Source organism: Ranitomeya imitator, chromosome 8 (assembly GCF_032444005.1).
Source record: "Ranitomeya imitator isolate aRanImi1 chromosome 8, aRanImi1.pri, whole genome shotgun sequence".
NCBI classification, from domain to species: Eukaryota; Metazoa; Chordata; class Amphibia; order Anura; family Dendrobatidae; genus Ranitomeya; species Ranitomeya imitator.
In genome coordinates this window covers 88,594,708-88,616,756 of record NC_091289.1, presented here as the reverse complement: position 1 = coordinate 88,616,756, position 22,049 = coordinate 88,594,708, and the positions used below count along the sequence as shown (strand labels likewise).

General features: G+C 43.8%; 1 protein-coding gene across 4 annotated transcripts in view; it reads right to left on the bottom strand.

Annotated features, from left to right (window-relative positions):
• GORAB (golgin, RAB6 interacting) overlaps positions 1-22,049 on the bottom strand; it is a 217,832-nt gene that overhangs the window by 166,426 nt on the left and 29,357 nt on the right. For 3 of the 4 annotated variants that reach the window (XM_069737146.1, XM_069737145.1, XM_069737144.1), the window contains exon 2: positions 3,201-3,507. In XM_069737146.1, coding sequence (XP_069593247.1) covers positions 3,201-3,507 — 307 coding nt within the window. Of the gene's footprint in view, positions 1-3,200; positions 3,508-16,309; positions 20,056-22,049 lie in introns of those variants that run through there. The other variant, XR_011315060.1, reaches the window with a different exon arrangement.

Genomic DNA, 22,049 nt, shown 5'->3' with positions numbered 1-22,049 from the left:
TGGAAGGATTATAAAAGGTATTTTTGGGGATATGCAGAGTGGATGGGGACTTAAATACAGGTTGCTAGACTGCTTTAAGTGTCAATAATGTTGATGGCTTTAGCTTATATTGAGAAAACCTAGTGCCAGAATCCCATTTAACCCTTTTTACCGTCCAGGTTTATGGACAGGGGATTTCCTGCTGCATCCAACCTTGTACAGCGTCAACACTTCATCTACAGAGCAGTATACCAAAAGCACAGGAAACATATGTAACATGTTCTACTCTGTTGCCCTGTCACAACATCAATTACAAAATTCTGCAAAATAAATATACTTATGCGCGCCATATATACAGTACCTGTAACATTTGCATACACCTGTTTGTAGATACAGACTGAAGGCGGAAAAACTATGATGGGACACATACAGGAACAAAGAGTAAAGAAACATGCAAAACAAACCAGAATGTGTTAAACATTAGATCATTCAAAGCATCTCCATTTTCCTCTGATGATAACTTTTAAGAAACCAGATTGTATCTTAATTACCCAGACAGCTACGTTTTTGCATAAACAAAAGAACAGTTTTTTTATCTGTATATTGGCTTGTGAATTTAAGTGTTTATGTCTGGTGGGTCAAAAAGACAGACTGCCCACTGACATACTATCTAACATACTGTGTACGTCTGTAATAGTGACTGTACATTGAGTGGGTTAAGCTCACCATTGTTTACCTTATCTTGATGTTGGACTGAAAGACCCTGGGTAATTCTAAAAATAAGTATATAGAAAATGAGGTGCTCACTACCCTGATTAGGAGCTCAGGAGAAAAATAGAAACATCCAAAAAAGTAACTCCGACACACAATAAAAGTCAATATGATTCACATATGAATTTATTGGAAATTCCCATAACGTTGCAAATGACGTTTCAAATGACGTTTATCCGTTTAAAGAAAAAAAGATTAACATCACATACGTAGTGAGAAAAAGGAGGCAATAGTATTCATCACTTCACAGGTAATTATTTCGACGTTTTGGCTTACGAGCCTTTTTCAAGAAAACCTGTACATGTATCAGTGACGGGGGTCCGGCCGTGCGAGGTCCGCACTAAGGACTTTGCACGGCCGGACCTCCGTCACTGATACATGTACAGGTTTTCTTGAAAAAGGCTCATAAGCCGAAACGTCGAAATAATTACCTGTGAAGTGATGAATACTATTGCCTCCTTTTTCTCACTACGTATGTGGTGTTAATCTTTTTTCTTTAAATGGATAAACGTCATTTGAAACGTCATTTGCAACGTTATGGGAATTTCCAATAAATTCATATGTGAATCATATTGACTTTTATTGTGTGCCGGAGTTACTTTTTTGGATAATTCTAAAAAAAGCTTACATGCCTTGGGTATAAATTGACTCAGCGTTCACATCCTGGGAGACTGAAGTACACAGAGCTACCAGCAAGACATTCTGCAAACCACACAAACAGACAGAAGAAAGGACTGCAGCCAATTCATCATGGCACCATCACGAGGGACACTGGTCTAGGATTCTATAGGATACAACCTAGGGGTTTTCGGCTCCGGTTGGAAGGATCTGATCCAGTGACCATCTCTGCACCATGGATATGTTTGGAGAAAACCAGGGTTGGGACCCGCTGGTCGCCTGGTTCCATGGAGATGGTCCGATAAGACAGGTGGTGACTCTCGTGTCAACTGGCTTTGGACCTTGTATGGACTCTATGGACAGTTCTTGGTCATCTCCCTATGCTTGTCGTTGCCCCTTCTCTGTGCGTTCATCCACAGATGGAGTAGCGACCCTGGGAGCTCTAATATCATGTCAACTGGCTTTGGACCTTGTATGGACTCTATGGACAGTTCTTGGTCATCTCCCTATGCTTGTCGTTACCCCTTCTCTGTGCATTCATCCACAGATGGAGTAGCGACCCTGGGAGCTCTGACATCGTGTCATACTAGAAATACGTGGAGACGCAGTGATATTTTATATGCGCCCATGTACCCATACAATTCCAGGCATGTTGGGAATGCTGTTTGCTATTGTGTGCTGTGGTTCAATAAAGTATTGCCACCCTGTTTTACCTTAACCCTGTGTTGTCTGTGTAGTGTATTGACCACTGGGAGATAGAGCGGGCGACAGCCGGGCCAGCGGACAAGAGCACCCACTGACCCCGCTTCCCCGTAACAATAACTTTACACACTCTTCTCAATTTATCAAGCAGCTTCAGTAGATTGTAACCTGGAATATCCTTCCAACGGTGTTCAAGAAATTCCCAGACATGTAGAGCTGGTTTGCCTTCACTCTGTCATTCAACTTCTCCTAAACATCTCGGTTGTGTTGAGGTAGCGCAATTCTGAAGGTCATGTCACCTGATACAGAACTACATCCCTCTCCATCACATAGCCCTTACGTAGCTTAAAGGTCTGGTAAGGATCATAGTTTTCATAAATACACTTAAAGATTCCATCAAGGTTCTAGAAATTTTCTGGATTCACTGTCACATCATAAAGTAATGATTGACTTTTTTCTCTTTCTTTAGCTGACAGACTCTTGCTATATTCTGCCTTAGGGTGCAGACAGAAGGCGGTATTTCTTGTGTGAGGATCGCATTGCAATCCTGGGACTGCAATCCAGCTCTACTGACCTAGGAGTGACAGCTGCACAGAATTACATCACGTTGTCATGCTCAGGTCACGAGAGGTGCCGGACCAGTCCGTGCACTGCAACGCAATCCTCGCACAAGAAATACAGCTGTCTGTCTGCACCCTAAAAACAGTTGTGGGATAGGGCTCAGTACTGTATGGATCCATGTGCCAACACACCTGAGGATCGCAAATACATTCTGAAATCCAGTGATGCCACAAAAACGCTTGATGAGGCAGCCCTGTTCATCGGAAGCTATTCCAGGTGACAACCAGGTGAAGCTGCTTGAGAGAATGCCAAGGGGATGCAAAGTTAGATTAAGAGGCCCTACTTTGAGGAATCTAATGTTTTACACATATTCTAGTTTGTTTCACGTGTTACTTTACAACTTGTTTTTAGTGGTTTTGCCGCTTTTATTCTGAATCTACAATTTGCACATCCCAATAAAAATAGAAAACCATTATATGAACAGGAGTTACCAATATTTTGACTAGAATCGTATACAATTTTTTATTAATTTGTATTTGTGTACATATAAAGGAAAAAGACTTACTAACAGTTCCACATCTTTTTTTGACAGTTCTTCATCCTCCTTTGCCCTCATACTAGGTGACTCTGATGTCGTTTCTTTGTTGTCCACAACTGGTTGCTTTGGTGTTTCTTCTAGTGGTTTGGTGACTTGGGTTGAACCAGGCAAGTTTTCTGTAGTATTATTTTGTTTAATGGATGAGGAATGGTCTTGTGCAACAGGGACTTTATCTTGCTTAGCCAACTTCTGAACTGGGACCTTTTTCCTTTGAGGTTGTTGGCGGCTTAAAAATGCTTCAGGTGGACAAGCTCCTGGATCCTTAGGGTCTGGCAATTCTGATAAAATATAGAAATCAAATACATTTGGTAAATTATATTGTAAATTATATCGTATTTATTCATGAATCTACTTTAGCTAGGGAACAGAAGACAAAAGATCAGCACACAAGCTTCGCCCATTCTGAGCCCCCCAACTATCTGGACAGAAATATTTTTCTGTTTGTAGATTTCATGTCAGACAAAAGAGTGGCATAAGGCTTAGAAACAGAAAGTGGTAAATGCTAAAGCTGTACTTACAATAAGTCTCTGGGTTCCTCTTATCAGAGAACGGGGTCCCCTGACCACTGTTTAACATTCTTGGAAGGAGACCATGACTGAGAGGTAGCTGTAACATGACTGTTACACTAATACCCAGAGGGGCCGATGATTCAAGGTTGGCATTTTGTATGCCCACCTAGATATGAAGTCAGCTGGAGTAAGATGTGCCAAATTAATGAAGCAGTATGCACATTACACTGAGACAAGATGTACTCCAGTCAACTTTTCAAAGAGTTTGCGGAGCTGACAAAAAAACTGAAAATTTGGGGGCAACTCCACATTGCACAAAAATTCTTCAAAGGTTTCCGGGTACACACTGTTAAATGAAAAAGGATTAGAATCTTCGGTGTAACGTTATATAAATACATGGTCTTCTCATTGAGAGAGAACAGAGTCCTTATTTTCCAAATTGGTGGAAGTCCCACTATTCAGAAAGCTCCTTTAAATGTTGTATTCCCTATTGTAAAATAAAGAGAAGATGCTCACCTCCTGTGCTGGGCTGCAAGGAATCGTGTGGCATTGTTATGTCACGGGACTCCTACTAAACAGTGCTATGGAGTCTGTAAGATAAAGCTCTTACTCCATGACTCAATTTCCATGAGACAGGCTCCACCAAAATGGGCTCTGACTCAAGACTCTATGAATCCGACTCCACAGCCCTGCTGAAAAGGCTGCTTTATTCACACTTCCTCCAGATGAGAACTCGAGACATCTAAGTTAAGTGGTGGCAAATTAGGAGGATGTGCTTTTTATTCTTCATTGGGGAATATAGCATTTAAAGTGAACCTGTCACCACTTTTCTGTCCTACCAGCTAAAAATTTCATTGTATTCAGTGTCAGCTATGCATTCCTTAAACATTTATTTAATCCCCCCCTCCCCATGCATCACCCATAAAAACCTTTTATATTTCTCCCGCGATGTATGCTAATAGGGTCTGTCTGGTCCGATGGGTGTGGCTTCGGTTCACTCTCTCAATGCCTCTCTTCGGCTGCTGCACGCAGTCATTGATGTGGATAGCGTAAATCGCTGTGCGATATCGCACCCGCGCAGTCCAATGGTTTCTCGCCTGTGCGCAGTATGCTTTGCCCAACTATGGGCAAAGCTGAAAAGCAGAAGTGTGCACGCGTAAGAAACCATTTGACTGTGTGAGCGCAATATCTTACAGCGATATGCGCTATCCACATCAAGGACTGCGTGCAGCAGACGAGGAGAGGCGTGGAGTGAGTGAACCGAAGCCATACCCATCGGACCAGACAAACCCTATTAGCATACATAGCGGAAGAAATATAAAAGGTTTTTATGGGTGAAACATGGGGAGGGGGGTTACATAAGTATTTAGGGAATGCATAGCTGACAGTGAATAAAATTATATTTTTAGCTGGTTGGACAGAAACGTGGTGACAGGTTCGCTTTAAGAAGGGGATGTACGAGTAGTGGACAACCGTTTAATTCCTTTAGGAGTGCTGGCTTTGATTTAGGTTTTACTGCTTTGTAGGGTGTGGCTGCCTCCTGGGCCCTGCACCCTTATCCACTCATCTTTTCCAGACAGATTCATTTGAGGTCTGGTTAGGATCATAGAGAGCCGAGACACCAGAGCTAGGGAACCTCCATCAAAGTTCACAAAGTACCTAGTTTTTAGAAGTGTAGTGGAATTCATGTGTTCCTTAATCAGTGTATAATGGAACTAGAGCGAGTACAAAGGAGGGCAACAAAATTAATAAAGGGGATAGGTGTACTACAATACCCAGAGAGATTAGCAAAATTAGGATTATTTAATCTAGAAAAAAGACGACTGAGGGGCAATCTAATAACCATATCTAATATATAAAGCTGAATGTGTGTATGTGTGTGTGTGTATGTGTGTATGTCCGGGATTGGCATCTGCACCGTCGCAGCTACAGCCACAAAATTTTGCACAGTCACACGTCTGGACCCCGAGAGCGTCATAGGCTATGTTGTGAGGTGAAATTTTAACCCCGCGCTTTCCAATTCACCAAACAATTTTGCCCCTATCTACATAATGGGAAAAAATGAAAGGAAAAGTGTAGGAGGCAAATTGACAGCTGCCAGATGTGAACAAGGGGGACTTAAAAAATGAGAGCGATGGCGCCAAAGAGTATATACCGTACAGTTGCTAAGGTGGGGCCCCGACATGGGATACTCACCACACATGGGGATATGAACACACACAAAATGCGCCACACACTACCACGTGCTTGAACACATATTACCCTCAGCACACATTTCACCACACATACACCAACCTCGCCACATAAAAGTTAAAACACAAAAGTCGCCACGCGCAGAACTTGCCACATGCAAAAACTAGGCTCTTGCAAAACTCGCCACAAGTGCAAAACTCACCTCATGGAAAACTCGCCACACGCAAAACTTGCACACGCGGAAAAATTGCCACATGCACAAAAGTTGCAACACATGCAAAAGTTGCCTCACACAAAACTTGCACATACTCAAAAGGCACCACACATAAAACTCGCCACACGCAAAACTCGCCATGCGCAAAACTTGCTGCACACAACTTGCTACACTAACCTGTCACATGCAACTCGACACACAAAAAGTTCCTACACGCATGTTGCCACACAAAACTCATCTCACAAAAGTCGCTACATGCATGTCGCCACACGCAACTCAACACACACAACTTGACAAACGAAACTCGCCCTAAAACACACACAAGTCTGGTATTATCCTTCAAAAATAAAAATCTGATTAATAAGCAGACAAACTACAACAAATGTACCATATAGGAAATACAGCAGCTGTCAGTCACATGACCTGTCTATTATGTGTATGTGTGAGCTAATATATACTGCCAGGGGGAGGGCTTCCTGTTGGCTGGGGATTTATCAGGCTGCCAATTTAGCTTACAAATACTGAGGTAAAAATACTGAGCAAATAACGTGTGAACGAGGTCTAATACAGGAGGAGATGACACACAGGTATATACTATATACAGGGGAGATGACACACAGATATATACTATATACAGGAGAGATGACACAGGTATATACTATATAGAGGAGGAGATGACATACAGGTACATATATATAGGAGATGACACAGGTATATACTATATAGAGGAGGAGATGACATACAGGTATATGCTATATATAGAAGATGACATGCAGGTATATACTATATACAGGGGAGATGACACAGGTATATACTATATACAGGAGGAGATGACATACAGGTATATACTATATATAGGGGAGATGACACACAGCAGGTATATACTATATACAGGGGAGATGACATGCAGGTATATACTATATACAGGAGATGACATACAGATGTATACTATATATAAGGGAGATGACAAACATGTATATACTGAGGTAATGAGGTGAAAATGAGAGGTGTGAGGTGAAAATGGAAAGGTGTGAGTGCAAAATGAGAGGAGTGAGGAAAAATAGTGGAGTGATCAGAAAATGACAGATGTGAGGTTGAAATGACAAGTGTTAGGGGGGAATGAGAGGAGTGAGGGAGAAAATGAGAGATGTGAGGGGGAAAATGAGAGGCGTGATGGGAAAATAAGAGAAGTGAGGTGCTATAACTAACCACAGATATTTACTATGCCCAGGCAACGCCGGGCTCTTCAGCTAGTATAAGTATATAAGGGGACAATAAAAATATCTCTTCGAGGATCTGTTTATACCAAGGAAGGTGACAGTCACAAAGGGGCATTCTCTGCATCTGAAGGAGATAAGGTTTTTCCACCAACAGAGAAGAGGATTCTTTACTGTTAGGGCAGTGAAAGTCTGGAATTTCTTGCCTGAGGAGGTGATGATAGCAAACTCAGTCAAGGGGTTCAAGAGAGGCCTGGATGTCTTCCTGGAGCATAACAATATTGTCTCTTAAAGAATGCACTGGGGGCTGACATCTTGGTTTTGCAGCAGTAGCAGGGCAAAATCAGTGTCAGATTACGGCACCCCATGGACATAGGAGATAATAGACCAGCGCTGACCTATCTCTAACGTAGCAACATTAGCAGTGAGCTGGGCACGCCTCTGTGGGCTGCACAATTCACTGCTGTAGGTGTGAATAGCTGCCATTTTATTATAGCCCTGTGCTCTCTATCGCAGGACAGAAGAAGCCCTCACTGCTCCTCTCTACTCCAGGCAGGCACACATCCTCTGCTCCTCACATGCTGCCCTCCCTGTGTGCTTCTCCTGCTGTGTCTCCCCCTCCCCCCTCACACACAGTCCCTGTGATCTCCAGTAAGCTGCACTCACAGCCTGCAGAGAGGGAGGTGACACCTGGAGAGAGAGCAGGGCAGCTGACAGGACAGGGATTAAAGGGACTCTGTCACCTGAATTTGGCGGGACTGGTTTTGGGTCATATGGGCGGAGTTTTCGGGTGTTTGATTCACCCTTTCCTTACCCGCTGGCTGCATGCTGGCTGCAATATTGGATTGAAGTTCATTCTCTGTCCTCCATAGTACACGCCTGCGCAAAGCAATCTTGTCTTGCACAGGCGTGTACTACGGAGGACAGAGAATTAACTTCAATCCAATATTGCAGCCAGCATGCAGCCAGCGGGTAAGGAAAGGGTGAATCAAACACCCGAAAACTCCGCCCATATGACCCAAAACCAGTCCCGCCAAATTCAGGTGACAGGTTCCCTTTAAGGTGGGGGAAGGGGAATGGCAAGAATGTTATTCACAAAAAATGCTGCTGAGCCCACTGTGTTCTGCTCCTCTGTAAACAAGCTGTGCCTCTGATGCAGTAACTGCTGGTGATAGCAGGTCACAGGGCAGTCACACACAAAATGGTGCTGCCCTGTGATTCTGCTCTTCATTCTTACGGTTAGCAGCAAAATTGGGGCAGTAACTGCTGACATCACCATTTCCCTCCCCTTTTGGGTGGTCTAATATCCCTGGGGCAGAGCTGCTAAATCTTACTATATCTGCTTGAGGTCTAAAACGGAAAATGCTCCCCCTAGTGGTAAATATGTATATTTGTAGAAAAATATATAATATTTTTCATATAGAAATGTTTGCAAACAGTGCAAACATTGCATTAATACATTTTAATTACTATTTTAAGCTTAATTTCACAAAAAAACAAAATACAAGAAAACTGGTGGCACCTTCCCTTTAACCCCTTTCTGACATTAGACGTACTATCCCGTCGAGGTGGGGTGGGGCCCTATGACCACCGACGGGATAGTACGTCATATGCGATCGGCAGCGCTCACGGGGGGAGCGCCGCCGATCGCGGCCGGGAGTCAGCTGCCTATCGCAGCTGACATCCGGCACTATGTGCCAGGAGCGGTCACGGACCACCCCCGGCACATTAACCCCCGGCACACCGCGATCAAACATGATCGCGATGTGCCGGCGGTACAGGGTAGCATCGCGCAGGGAGGGGGCTCCCTGCGGGCTTCCCTGAGCCCCCGCAGCAATGCGATGTAATCGCGTTGCTGCGAGGGTCTTCCTACCTCCCTCCCTTCAGCAGGCCCGGATCCAAGATGGCCGCGGACCCGGGTCCTGCAGGGAGGGAGGTGGCTTCACAGAGCCTGCTCAGAGCAGGCACTGTGAAGCCTGCACTGCTCTAAGTCAGATCGGTGATCTGACAGAGTGCTGTGCAAACTGTCAGATCACCGATCTGTGATGTCCCCCCCTGGGACAAAGTAAAAAAGTAAAAAAAAAATTTCCAAATGTGTAAAAAAAAAAAAAAAATTATTCCTAAATAATGAAAAAAAAAATTATTGTTTATTCCCATAAATACATTTCTTTATCTAAATAAAAAAACACAATAAAAGTACACATATTTAGTATCGTCGTGTCTGTAACGACCCAACCTATAAAACTGGCCCACTAGTTAACCCCTTCAGTAAACACCGTAAGAAAAGAAAAAAAAACCGAGGCAAAAAAACGCTTTATTCTCATACCGCCGAACAAAATGTGGAATAACACGCAATCAAAAAGACAGATATAAATAACCATGATATCGCTGAAAACGTCATCTTGTCTTGCAAAAAACGAGCCACCATACAGCATCAGCAAAAAAAAAAAAGTTATAGTCCTGAGAATAAAGCGATGCAAAAATAATTATTTTTTCTGTAAAATAGTTTTTATCGTATAAAAGCGCCAAAACATAAAAAAAATTATATAAATGAGGTATCGCTGTAATCGTACTGACCCGAAGAATAAAACTGCTTTATCAATTTTACCAAACGCAGAACGGTATAAACGCCTCCCCCAAAAGATATTCATGAATAGCTGGTTTTTGGTCATTCTGCCTCACAAAAATCGGAATAAAAAGCAATAAAAAAAATGTCACGTGCCCGAAAATGTTACCAATAAAAACGTCAACTCGTCCCGCAAAAAACAAGACCTCACATGACTATGTGGACCAAAATATGGAAAAATTATAGCTCTCAAAATGTGGTAACGCAAAAAAATATTTTTTGGAATAATAAGCATCTTTCAGTGTGTGACGGCTGCTAATCATAAAAATCCGCTAAAAAACCCGCTATAAAAGTAAATCAAACCCCCCTTCATCACCCCCTTAGTTAGGGAAAAATAAAAAAAAAGTGTATTTATTTCCATTTTCCGGTTAGGGCTAGGGTTAGGGCTAGGGTTAGGGTTGGGGCTAAAGTTAGGGTTAGGGTTGGGGCTAAAGTTAGGGTTAAGATTACATTTACAGTTGGGAATAGGGTTGGGATTAGGGTTAGGGGTGTGTCAGGGTTAGAGGAGTGTCAGGGTTAGAGGTGTGGTTAGGGTTACTGTTGGGATTAGGGTTAGGGGTGTGTTTGGATTAGGGTTTCAGTTATAATTGGGGGGTTTCCACTGTTTAGGCACATCAGGGGCTCTCCAAACGCGACATGGCGTCCGATCTCAATTCCAGCCAATTCTGCGTTGAAAAAGTAAAACAGTGCTCCTTCCCTTCCAAGCTCTCCCGTGTGCCCAAACAAGGGTTTACCCCAACATATGGGGTATCAGCGTACTCAGGACAAATAGGACAACAACTTTTGGGGTCCAATTTCTACTGTTACCCTTGGGAAAATACAAAACTGGGGGCTAAATATAATTTTTGTGGGGAAAAAAGATTTTTTATTTTCACGGCTCTCCGTTATAAACTGTAGTGAAACACTTGGGGGTTCAAAGTTCTCACAACACATCTAGACGAGTTCCCTGGGAGGTCTAGTTTCCAATATGGGGTAACTTGTGGGGGGTTTCTACTGTTTAGGTACATTAGGGGCTCTGCAAACGCAATGTGACACCTGCAGACCATTCCATCTAAGTCTGCATTCCAAATGGCGCTCCTACCCTTCCGAGCCCTCCCATGCTCCCAAACAGTGGTTCCCCCCACATATTGTGTATCATCGCACTCAGGACAAACTGGGCAACACATTTTGGGGTCCAATTTCTCCTGTTACCCTTGGGAAAATACAAAACTGTGGGCTAAAAAATAATTTTTGTGGGAAAAAAATTTTTGTTTTATTTTTACGGCTCTGCATTATAAACTTCTGTGAAGCCCATGGTGGGTCAAAGCGCTGAAAACACATCTAGATAAGTTCCTTAGGGGGTCTACTTTCCAAAATGGTGTCACTTGTGGGGGGTTTCAATGTTTCAATATAAAAAAAAAAATGACACTCACCTCTCCTTGCTAGCTGCCCCTCAGCATCCCGTCTCTCCGCACTGACTATTCAGGCAGAGGGCGGCGCGCACACTAATACGTCATCGCGCCCTCTGACCTGGTCACTGCAAGAGGACGGGAAGACGGAGTGGCACCCGGCGTGGTCCCTGGCAGCTTCTTCCAGACAGATGGTCTCCGGGAGCCGGCAGCTTCATCCTCTGTTCAGCGGTCACATGGTACCGCTCATTACGGGAATGAATATGCTGCTCCACCCCTATAGGAGTGGAGTCCATATTCATTACTTTAATGAGCGGTACCATGTGATCGCTGAACAGAGGAAGAAAGAGCCGGCTCCCGGAGACCATGGGACAGGCAGGGACCGCATCAGGGGCGCCAGGAGCAGGTGAGTATGCGACAGTCCTCTCTCCCCCTCACCCGCCGACGACCATGACTCAAGTATAAGCGTGGAGCGGCACTTTCAGCCCAAAAATTTGGGCTGATAATCGGCTTATACTCAAGTATATACGGTAACTTGATGTTGAAATAACATTTCTATAGTCTTTTTTCATTTTGGCGTTTACTTCCGTGTTCATTTATGGGATGTGTTAATATTGGAAGTGCCAGTTATCTAGGCCTAGTATTTTATTTTTTTGTTTGTTTTTCGTTAATTTTAGTTATTTAAATAATTTAAAAAAATAACATGAGGACCCCTCCATTCTTGATAACCAAGCTTGCTGAAGCTGACAGCTGGGAGTTGAAGCCCCCAGCTGTGAGTTTTGCCTGGTTGGTCAAGGAAACAGGGGAGGAACCCAAGTCGGGTTTTTCATTAATTTATTTAGTTAGATCGCAGGCTGCAGCTGTGGAATACCCCCATCTTCCGCTCCTGCTGTCACTGTTATTAGAGGCAGCAGGTGTCGGATGACGGGGGTAAGAGTCCCAAAAGCCCCCACCTGATGTCATCGCCTGGATATCAATCTCCTATGCTTGCGCCGATCACTGGCAGAGCAGGGGAGAATGACGAGAGGCGGCTTCAGCTCCAGCCGATGGGGAACATGGCTTACTGTACCGCTTGTTCCCCGTTGGCCGTCCGTGTGATACTGATGCATCACACAGCCGACATCCGTGTGCGGTACGTGTTTACACGGACTCATTGACTTGAATGGGTCCGTGTGATCCATGCAGCTGCACAAAAACGGACATGTCTACGTGTGTCACTTGGATACACGGTCCGTGAGAAAAAAAAAAAAAAAGGTATGTGCACAGACCCATTCATTTGAATCGGTCTACGTGTGTCAGTGTCTCCAGTACATGTAAAAACTGTCACCACACGTACCGGAGACACTTATGTGTGAAACCAGCCTAACATGAAGTAGAATATGTCACAAGAAAACAGTCTCAGAATCAGCAGGATCCATAAAAGCGCTCCAGAGTTATTACCTCATAAAGTGACAGTGGTCAAAATTGTAAAATTTGGCTTGGTCATGAAAGTGAAAACAGGCTTCGGGGTGAAGAGGTTTTCCCATGAACGTTCATTTTAATCCATAGATCTTGAAATAATAATAGTTTCCACAATTGGATGTGTTTAAACCTTTTCCGACATCAGGTGTAAATGTACGCCGATGTCGGACTCCCTCACTTTAGGGTTTGTGCACACGTTGCGGATTCTCTGCGAATCCGCAGCGTTTTTTGAGGTGCAGGAACGCTGCAGATCCGCAATTGATTTACAGTACAATGTAAATCAATGAGAAAAAAAAAATGCTGTGCACACTTTGCGGAAAATCAGCTGCGGAAACGCTGCGGTTTAAAAGAAGTAGCATATTACTTCTTTTTTGTGAATCTGCAGCGTTTTTGTACCCATTCCATTATAGAAAACCGCAGGGGTAAAAAACGCAGCAAATCCGCAAGAAAACCGCAGCAAAAATGCACAAAAAACGCTGCGGAACCGCACAAAAAACGCGACAAATCGGCAGGTGTGTTTTCTGCCAGGAGGCAGAATCCGCACCAGAAATTCCTAAGCCTAATCCGCAACATGTGCACATAGCCTTAATGTGAAAGAACATATCCAGGTGAAGTGTCACTGGATGAGCTGCTGATAATTGAATGAAATTAATATTATCCTTAGAAACTTTATTTTAACAGGTTTACAAAGTCAACACGTTTCGAGGTCAGCACAGGACCCTTTCATCAGGACAAAAACCTAGACCTGTGCGGACCTCAAAATGCGTTGACTTTGTAAACCTGATAAAATAAAGCTTCTAAGGATAATATTCGCTTAATAAAATTTTCAGCAGTGCATCCAGTGACACTTTACACGGATATGTTCTTTCTCTACGTCCTTTGGACTCGTGTCTTGCAGCAGCTGGTACACTGGTACATGCGTTTATTACATGTTGCTTTGTTGCAACACCAACAGGTGAGCAGGTCCACGTTGGTTCATGTGTTTTAAACATTTAAAACCCTATTGAGTGCTCTTACTTATCCCAGTTTGCCTTACTACTCCCTTTGATGTGGGCTCAGGCGGTGAGCTCACATCTTTCCAGTCACATGTCAGTTGTTTTGAACAGCTGACATGTGCCCGGAACAGCTGCAGGTGGAATCGCGATTCAACCACCTCTATTAACCATTAAATGCTGCTATCAAACTGACAGCGGCATTTAACATTCGCTTCTGGCAATCGCACCGGAAATCCGCCCATTTGTGATCATTGCCTGTATGAAGCAGAGCCGATCAGAGAAGTGCAGCTTCTAGTCTCTCATGGAGACTATTGAAGCTTGCAAAAAGTAAAAAAAAAAAAAAAGTTTTAAAATTAAAAAAAATATATAAAAGTTCAAATCACCCCTCTTTCGCCCCATTCAACATAAAAAAAAAATCAAGACACATTTGGTATCGCCGCGAGACACATTTGGTATCGCCGCGTTCCGAATCGTCCCATCAATATTGAAAAAAAATTAACCCGGTCGCTAAACTGCGTAACGAGGAAAAAATTAAAAACGCCAGAATTACTTTTTTTGGTTGCATTAACATTATATTAAAATGCAGTAACTGGCGATCAAAAGAATGTATCTGCACTGAAATGGTATCATTAAAAACATCAGCTCGACATGCAAAAAATAAGCCCTCACCCAACCCGAGATAACGAAAAGTGGAGACGCTATGGGTATCAGAAAATGGCACAATTTTTTTTTTTCTTTAACAAATGGAATTTTTTTCGCACACAAATAAAAAACCTAGACATGTTTGGTGTCCAGGAACTCGTAATGACATGGAGAATCAAAATGTCAGGTTACTTTTAGCATTTAGTGAACACTGTGGGGGGGGGGGGGGAACAAAAACACAAAAACTGTGGGATTGCACTTTTTTGCAATTTAACTGCACTTGGAATTTTTTTCCCCGTTTTCGAGTAGAAGACATAGTAAGACCAATGGAGTCGTTAAAAAAGTACGACTGGAACTGCAAAAAACAAGCCCTAAGGCTGGTTTCACATTTGCGTTTTTTGCCGCAGCGTTTGTGCTGCATATAAACGCATGCGTCGTGTTTTCCTATATTTAACATTAAAAACGCATGCGGTTTTTCTTTGTTCGCGTTTTGCCACGTTTGACGACACATGCGTCGTTTCGATGCTTGCGTCTTGGCGCGGAAATGCAACATGTAGTAATTTCTAGAGGTGTCATTTGCCGCCAGGAAACGCATGCGTTCGATTGCGCAAGGTTTGCGTCAAAAAAACGTATTGCTGTCTATGTAAACGCATGCGTTTTTAAGCACATGCGTTTGGTTGCGTTTTTTAATGCATGCGTTTCAATAGAGAAAAACAAGTCTAGACACTGATAAGCCACCCCCCACCATCAAGGTGATAAAGGGATTCAAGCCCTAACCCTAATGGGAAAATGGAAATAAATACATTTTTTAAATTTTTTTAATTTTTCCATAACTAAGGAGTTGATGAAGGGGGTTTGATTTCTATTTATAGAGGGGTTTTCTAGTGGATTTTTAGGATTGGCAGCTGTCACACACTAAAAGACGCTTTTTATTCCAAAAAATATTTTTTGCGTTACCACATTTTGAGAGCTACAATTTTTCCATATTTTGGTCCACAGAGTCATGTGAGGTCTTGTTTTTTGCGGGACGAGTGGACATTTTTATTGGTAACATTTTCGATCACTTTTTATTCCGATTTTTGTGAAGCAGAATGAACAAAAACCAGCTATTCATGAATTTCTTTTGGGGGGCCATTATACCGTTCCGCGTTTCATCATAATACACGCCCTCTGTAGTCCCATTGGCGGTGTCTGGTTATCTTGATTTTTCTCTTGTGAAATTTCTCATCATGCGCACCAGAAACACAAACGCAGGAAAAAAACGCATGTAAATGCATACAAATGCGGCGTTTCTTTAACCGCATGCGACAACGCATGCATCTAAAACCGGTTTTTACGTACCGGTAATAGGATTTTACAGAGTCCACGACAGCACCCACAACGAGAGAGGGGATCCGCCCACCTTCCGGACAGGAACCTACAGGTTAAAAAGGGGCGGTCCCCCTCGCCCTCCAGTTTGTGTTCCAGAGTACAAGGGATAAAGCCAATAAATCAGTACATGACAATATTATCTTAAACATTACTAAATACCACCACCTCTAAAGAGTGATCTTTAAGGCACACCTTCCAACAGAGTGCAGGAATAAGTAACTAAATACGGGGGGGAATGTATGGGTGCTGTCGTGGACTCTGTAAAATCCTATTACCGGTACGTAAAAACCGGTTTTCCTATCGCCACGACAGCACCCACAACGAGAGACTTTCAAAGACTATTTAACTGGGAGGGACTACAGCACTAAGTACTGAACGGCCAAATTGTAAGCTGGAATTAGCAGATAGATCAAGGCGATAGTGCTTATAAAAGGTGGAAGGTGATGACCAAGTTGCCGCCTTACATATCATTTCAATGGGGACATCTGCCTTCTCCGCCCAGGATGATGCCATGGCCCGAGTGGAGTGCGCCCTGATGCCTTCTGGTGGTGTTACTCCCCTGGCAGAATAGGCAAGACATATTGCTTCTCTAATCCATCTAGCGATAGAGCTCTTCGTGACCCCAGAACCTTTTTTCTGATTCTGGAAAGAAACAAACAGAGCCCTACTCTGTCTCCAGCTTTGTGTCCTATCCAGGTATTCTAATATCGCCCTCTTTACATCTAGAGTATGATATTTTTTCTCCTCTTCTGAACCTGGATTTTCATAGAAAGATGGTAAATAAATCTCCTGACTTCTATGAAATTTAGTTGCTACTTTTGGTAAATATGCAGGATCGGGTTTTAGGACAATCTTATCCTGGAGAATTATTAGATAGGGAGGATCTACTGATAACGCGTGTATATCACTGACCCTCCTGGCAGATGTTAAGGCTAAGAGTAGAGCTGTTTTTAAGGTTAAATTTTTTATAGAAATAGAGTCTAATGGCTCGAACGGAGGTTCAGTCAATGCCTCAAGAACCAAATTTAAATCCCAAGGGGGTATTCTTACAATATGGATTGGGTTCGAACGCTGACATGCCTTAATAAATCTAGCAACCCATCTATTACCAGCTATATCACTGTTATATAGAGCTCCCAAGGCTGAAACATGAACTCTTAGAGTGTTGACTGCTAAACCAATTCCCAGCCTTTCTGAAGGAATTCTAGAATAGCTGAAATCGGAGCCTTATCTCCTAATGGTTGCTGATGAAACATAAGGAATTTTTTCCAAATTTTTGTATAGATCTTTGTAGTAATCTCCTTTCTGCTTTTCAATAAGGTATTAATTAAAGCATTGGAGAACCCCCTCTCCTTCAGAAGCTCCCTCTCAAGTTCCAAGCCGTTAAGTGAAGAGTCTCCAAATTTGGATGACGAAACGGACCTTGAGAAAGGAGCTCCGGAACCACTGGCAACACCCAGGGATCCGTCACTGACATCGTTCTGAGGAGAGAGAACCAAGGCCTCCTGGGCCAGAAGGGGGCGATTAGGATCACTCTGGCTCCTTCTTCCCGGATCTTCCTGAGAACTATCGGAATCAGACACATAGGAGGAAAGGCATAAGCCAGCTGGAGGTCCCAACGGACACGAAGGGAATCCACTATGAATGGTTGGTCTGCCATGTGTAAGGATGCGAACCTCCTGACCTTCCTGTTCTTTCTCGTAGCAAATAGGTCTATTATCGGTACACCCCACAGATTGACTATTTGATCGAATACCTGTTGGTCTAGGGACCACTCTCCCTGACGAAGGGAATGGCGACTGAGATAGTCCGCCTCTATATTGAGTTCTCCTTTTATGTGAACTGCCGACAGGGATTGTAAGTGATTCTCGGCCAGAGACAATATCTGTGCTGTAGTGGTCATTAGGGATCGAGATCTTGTCCCCCCCTGATGATTGATATAGGCTACCACAGTCATATTGTCTGTTTGTATCTGTACATGTGCATTCCTCAGGGATGGTAGTAAGCAAAGAAGAGCCTGTTTGACTGCCACAAGCTCTCTTAGATTTGAGGAATACTGGGATTCTTGAATCGACCATTGCCCTTGGGTCAGAATGTCCTCCATATGGGCTCCCCAACCGAACGGACTGGCATCTGTTGTAATTACATTGTTCGGAGTGATGGTCCAGAGAACCCCTTTTGACAGATGTGCCAGATCGAGCCACCATTTTAGATCGTGAAGAGTGGCGGGTCATAGATCGAATTTTCTGTTCATAGCACCATGAAGATCTTTCTCCGCTTGAAGAACCTCGTATTGAAGCATTCGAGTGTGAACCTGAGCCCATCTCACTGCCGATATACACGCGGTTAAAGATCCTAGTAGAGACATTGCGTCTCTTAGACTTAAGTTTGGAGTTTTCCTTACAGCCCTGATTCTTTGAATAATCTTCTGCTTCTTCTCTTCTGGTAGGAAGGATGACTGGTCTTCTGAGTCTAGCAGAACTCCTAGAAAGGTCTGACGTCTTGTGGGTTCTAGTTTTGATTTTTTCCAGTTGACTATCCAACAGAGTTCCTGTAGGGATGATATTATGGCATTTACCCTACATGTACACTAAGCAATTGAATTTCCAATTATCAAAAAATCATCTAGATAGGGCACTACAAGGGTTCACTTTTCCCTAATATGGGCCATTACTTCCGAGATAACTTTAGTAAAAATTCTAGGTGCCATGGACAGGCCAAAGGGCATTGCCAAATATTGGAAATGTTTAATCTGATGGTTTACCCATACTGCCATCCTGAGGAATTGCTGGTGATTTCTGTGAACTGGAAGATGGTAGTACGCATCTTTTAGATCCAAGACCGACATGTAGCACCTAGGAAACAAAAGCTTAGTTGTTGACTTAATGGATTCCATCTTAAAAGCGTGGTACTGAAGATATCTATTCAATTTTCGTAAATTTATGATAGTCCTAAAGGACCCATCAGGTTTAGAGATTAAGAATAGCGGAGAATAAAAGCCCGTCTTCTCCTGATGTTTTGGTACTTCTTCAATAACTCGCTTTGTAAGCAATTGTTGAATCTCTAATTCTAAGGCCTGTTGTTGGGCCGGAGTGTCCAGTGATGTTATCACAAAATGATTTGGTGGAGTTCTCAAAAATTCTAATTTTAATCCCGACTCAACCACCCCCATTATCCAGGCACTAGAAGTAATCTTTTCCCATCTTTCTGAGAAGAACTTTAGTCTTCCCCCTACTGGTAGATCAGTTTTATCTGTAATTACGTCTACGTCTTGAGAAAGATGGAGGGTTCTTATAGTATCCACCTTTCTTCTTTTGATCCGATGTTTCCCAGTCGCGATTATTTCCCTGCTGGTCTGACTGGAATCTTCTGAAGGGCATGCGTCTCCGGAAGGCATTCCTAAAAGTGGGATTAAATGTTTTAGGGAATCCCTTCTTTCTGTCTTCTGCCTTTGCCAGGATGTCATCCAGCACCGGGCCGAATAGGTACTCACCCCTACATGGAATGGAGCACAATTTAGTTTTTGCCTGAGCATCCCCCTTCCAGGTCTTCAGCCAAAGTGCCCGTCGGGCTGCGTTTGAGAGACCCGCCGATCTTGCAGCCAATTTCAGGGAATCAATCGATGCATCCGCTAGATAAGCCGCTCCTTCCCTGACCTGAGACAGGGAGTTTAACAATTTATCCCTGGGTACTTTTGCTTTAAGCTGCTCCTCCAGCTGAGTCACCCAGACCATAACTGATCTTGCCGTACAGGTGCCTGCGATTGCGGGCTTAAAGGCTCCAGATGATGCTTCCCACACCTTCTTAAGGAGCATGTCAGCCTTCCTGTCTGAAGGATCTTTAAGGAGTCCTACATCCTCCAATGGTAGCGAGCCTGTTTTCGAGGTAGAGGCTACTGCCGCATCTATTTTTGGGATCTTCATCCACTGGGATAAGGTGTCATCCTCAAAGGGGTACCTTCTTTTTGCGGCCGAAGGTAAGAACCCTTTATCCAGCTTGTCCCACTCCCGTTTGACCAGATCTTTAATGGTCTCTACTACCGGGAAAGCTTTGCGACTTCTCTGGCTCAGCCCTGCGAACATGATTTCCTGGGTTGTCTTAGGCTCTTTACTCTCAGCTACACCCATCGTCGCACGGACTGCCTTAATTAAAGCCTCCATATTATCTGTGGCAAAGCAAGGCCTTCCTTCCTCATCTGAGGAGGATGGTGATGAACTCTCCGAGCACTCACCCTCCTGCAACGAAGGGCTGGAATCGGATACCAATTCCATACTAATCTTCTCCTGCCGTTTAGATTTAAGAGAAGATTTTATCTCTTCCCTGATAACTTCCCTCAAATCCGATACACGAAGGGGGGCCTCTTCCTCTAACGTGCGGCATATACACGTCTGACATAATTTCTTTACATAGGTGTCAGGTAGTGGTTCCATGCATAATGCACACTGCTTATGTTTGGATTTTGAGACCTTCTTCCCCTATAATAAAACATAGTATAGAAGACAATTGTATCAGCCAGTGGCTCAGATATAACACTCACCACTGCTGATGAAATTAGAGTACCGGTTTCTGAGGGGGTGAGGTGCGATGTGGCGTGCCAGGATCCTGCTGCCCGCGTGCCACATCTCCACTCTGACATCTGCTGCTGCTCCTTTGCTGCTCTCCTTTTCGGTGTTCGGCGTCTCCTGTGGAAGACATATCGCCGCACACCACTCACCAAGCGCTGCCTTCTTTTCAAAGGTCCCGCGCTCCTCCTCCCGGCCTCCTCCGGAAGTCGTTGGTTCACTTCCGGGTCATAAGCGCCGACCTGCTCCCGCAGTGTCGCGCGCGTGTGGACGACCCAGGGCGGCGTGCCTTCCCCTGGGAACGCCACTTCAGCGTTCAGCCGCTCCTTGCCAGACGAGGGGGGAAGCTGGACACAGAACTTCCCCTGACGCTGCTTCCGGGCCCCCGACTCTGCCGTTCCCACCTGGACACCGCACAGAGGCTTGGCGGACCCGGGAAGGTGAAAAACGACCTGTAGGCTCCCGCCGTCCGGACAGGAACCCAAACTGGAGGGCGAGGGGGACCGCCCCTTTTTAACCTGTAGGTTCCTGTCCGGAAGGTGGGCGGATCCCCTCTCTCGTTGTGGGTGCTGTCGTGGCGATAGGAAAAAAACGCTGCGTTTCCACCACTTGCGGATGCGTTTTAAACGCTGCGGATTTAAGTGCAAATGTGAAACTAGCCTTACATGGTCATTTTGACCAAAAAAATATTTAAAAAAGTTATGGCTCTGAGAAAAAGGAGCAAAAAACAAAAATGCAAAAACAAAAATATCTCTGGTCGTTAAGGGGTTAAATAAAATGTTCCTGAGCTGAGAATTTTATAATAAATGTGCCCCTGCTATACAGAGTGCACAGCAGGGGTGCATTTATAAGATTATCTCAGCACTGGAACAATTTGTATAAACACTTCCAACTGAGGAAATTATTATTCCAAGATGTATGGTTTAAAATCAACTTTAAAATTAACTTTGCTAGTGGGAAAATCCCTTTAAGCACACAATTTTAAATTACCTGTGTGTCAATTTGTCCTGCAGATTTTTACAGCAGATGTCACTTTATGGTATGTTCTGTTTTGGCTAAAGGCTTCGTGGCAGAAAGTTCTGTCCCATTACTGAAATGAATGGTACTAATTCAGTTGCAGTCATGTCTTCAATAAGACCTGCAGTGAGAATTCCCCCTTACTATGAATGTACAGGGCAAGCCCTGAGGGTCATCGGCAGCATTTCTGCTACAACTCTAAGGCTATGTTCACAAATAGCGTCCTGTCCCTGCGGGTTCTCCCGCAGCGGATTTGATAAATCTGCAGGGCAAACCCGCTGCGGTTATCCCTGCAGATTTATCGCGGTTTGCCCTGCGGGTTCCGCTGCGGGATTTTACCCCTACTATTGATGCTGCATATGCAGCAATATTTGAAAACATAAAAGCGCACAGAGAGGTCAAAAAATACTCTGTTGTAAAAAAGTCACAGTAAATAAGCAAGTGCTAGTCAAAAAATGAAAAAATACAGGGTATTTAGATAATACGTTTTTTGGCAAAAAAAAGTATGTTAAGCTGCTCCACCAATCACCAAGGTATACCCATAATAGAGCAGTCCTGTCTAATGTATATAATCCCTATCTGATGTATTTAAAAACCTGATCATCCGTATAGCACCTGTATGAAC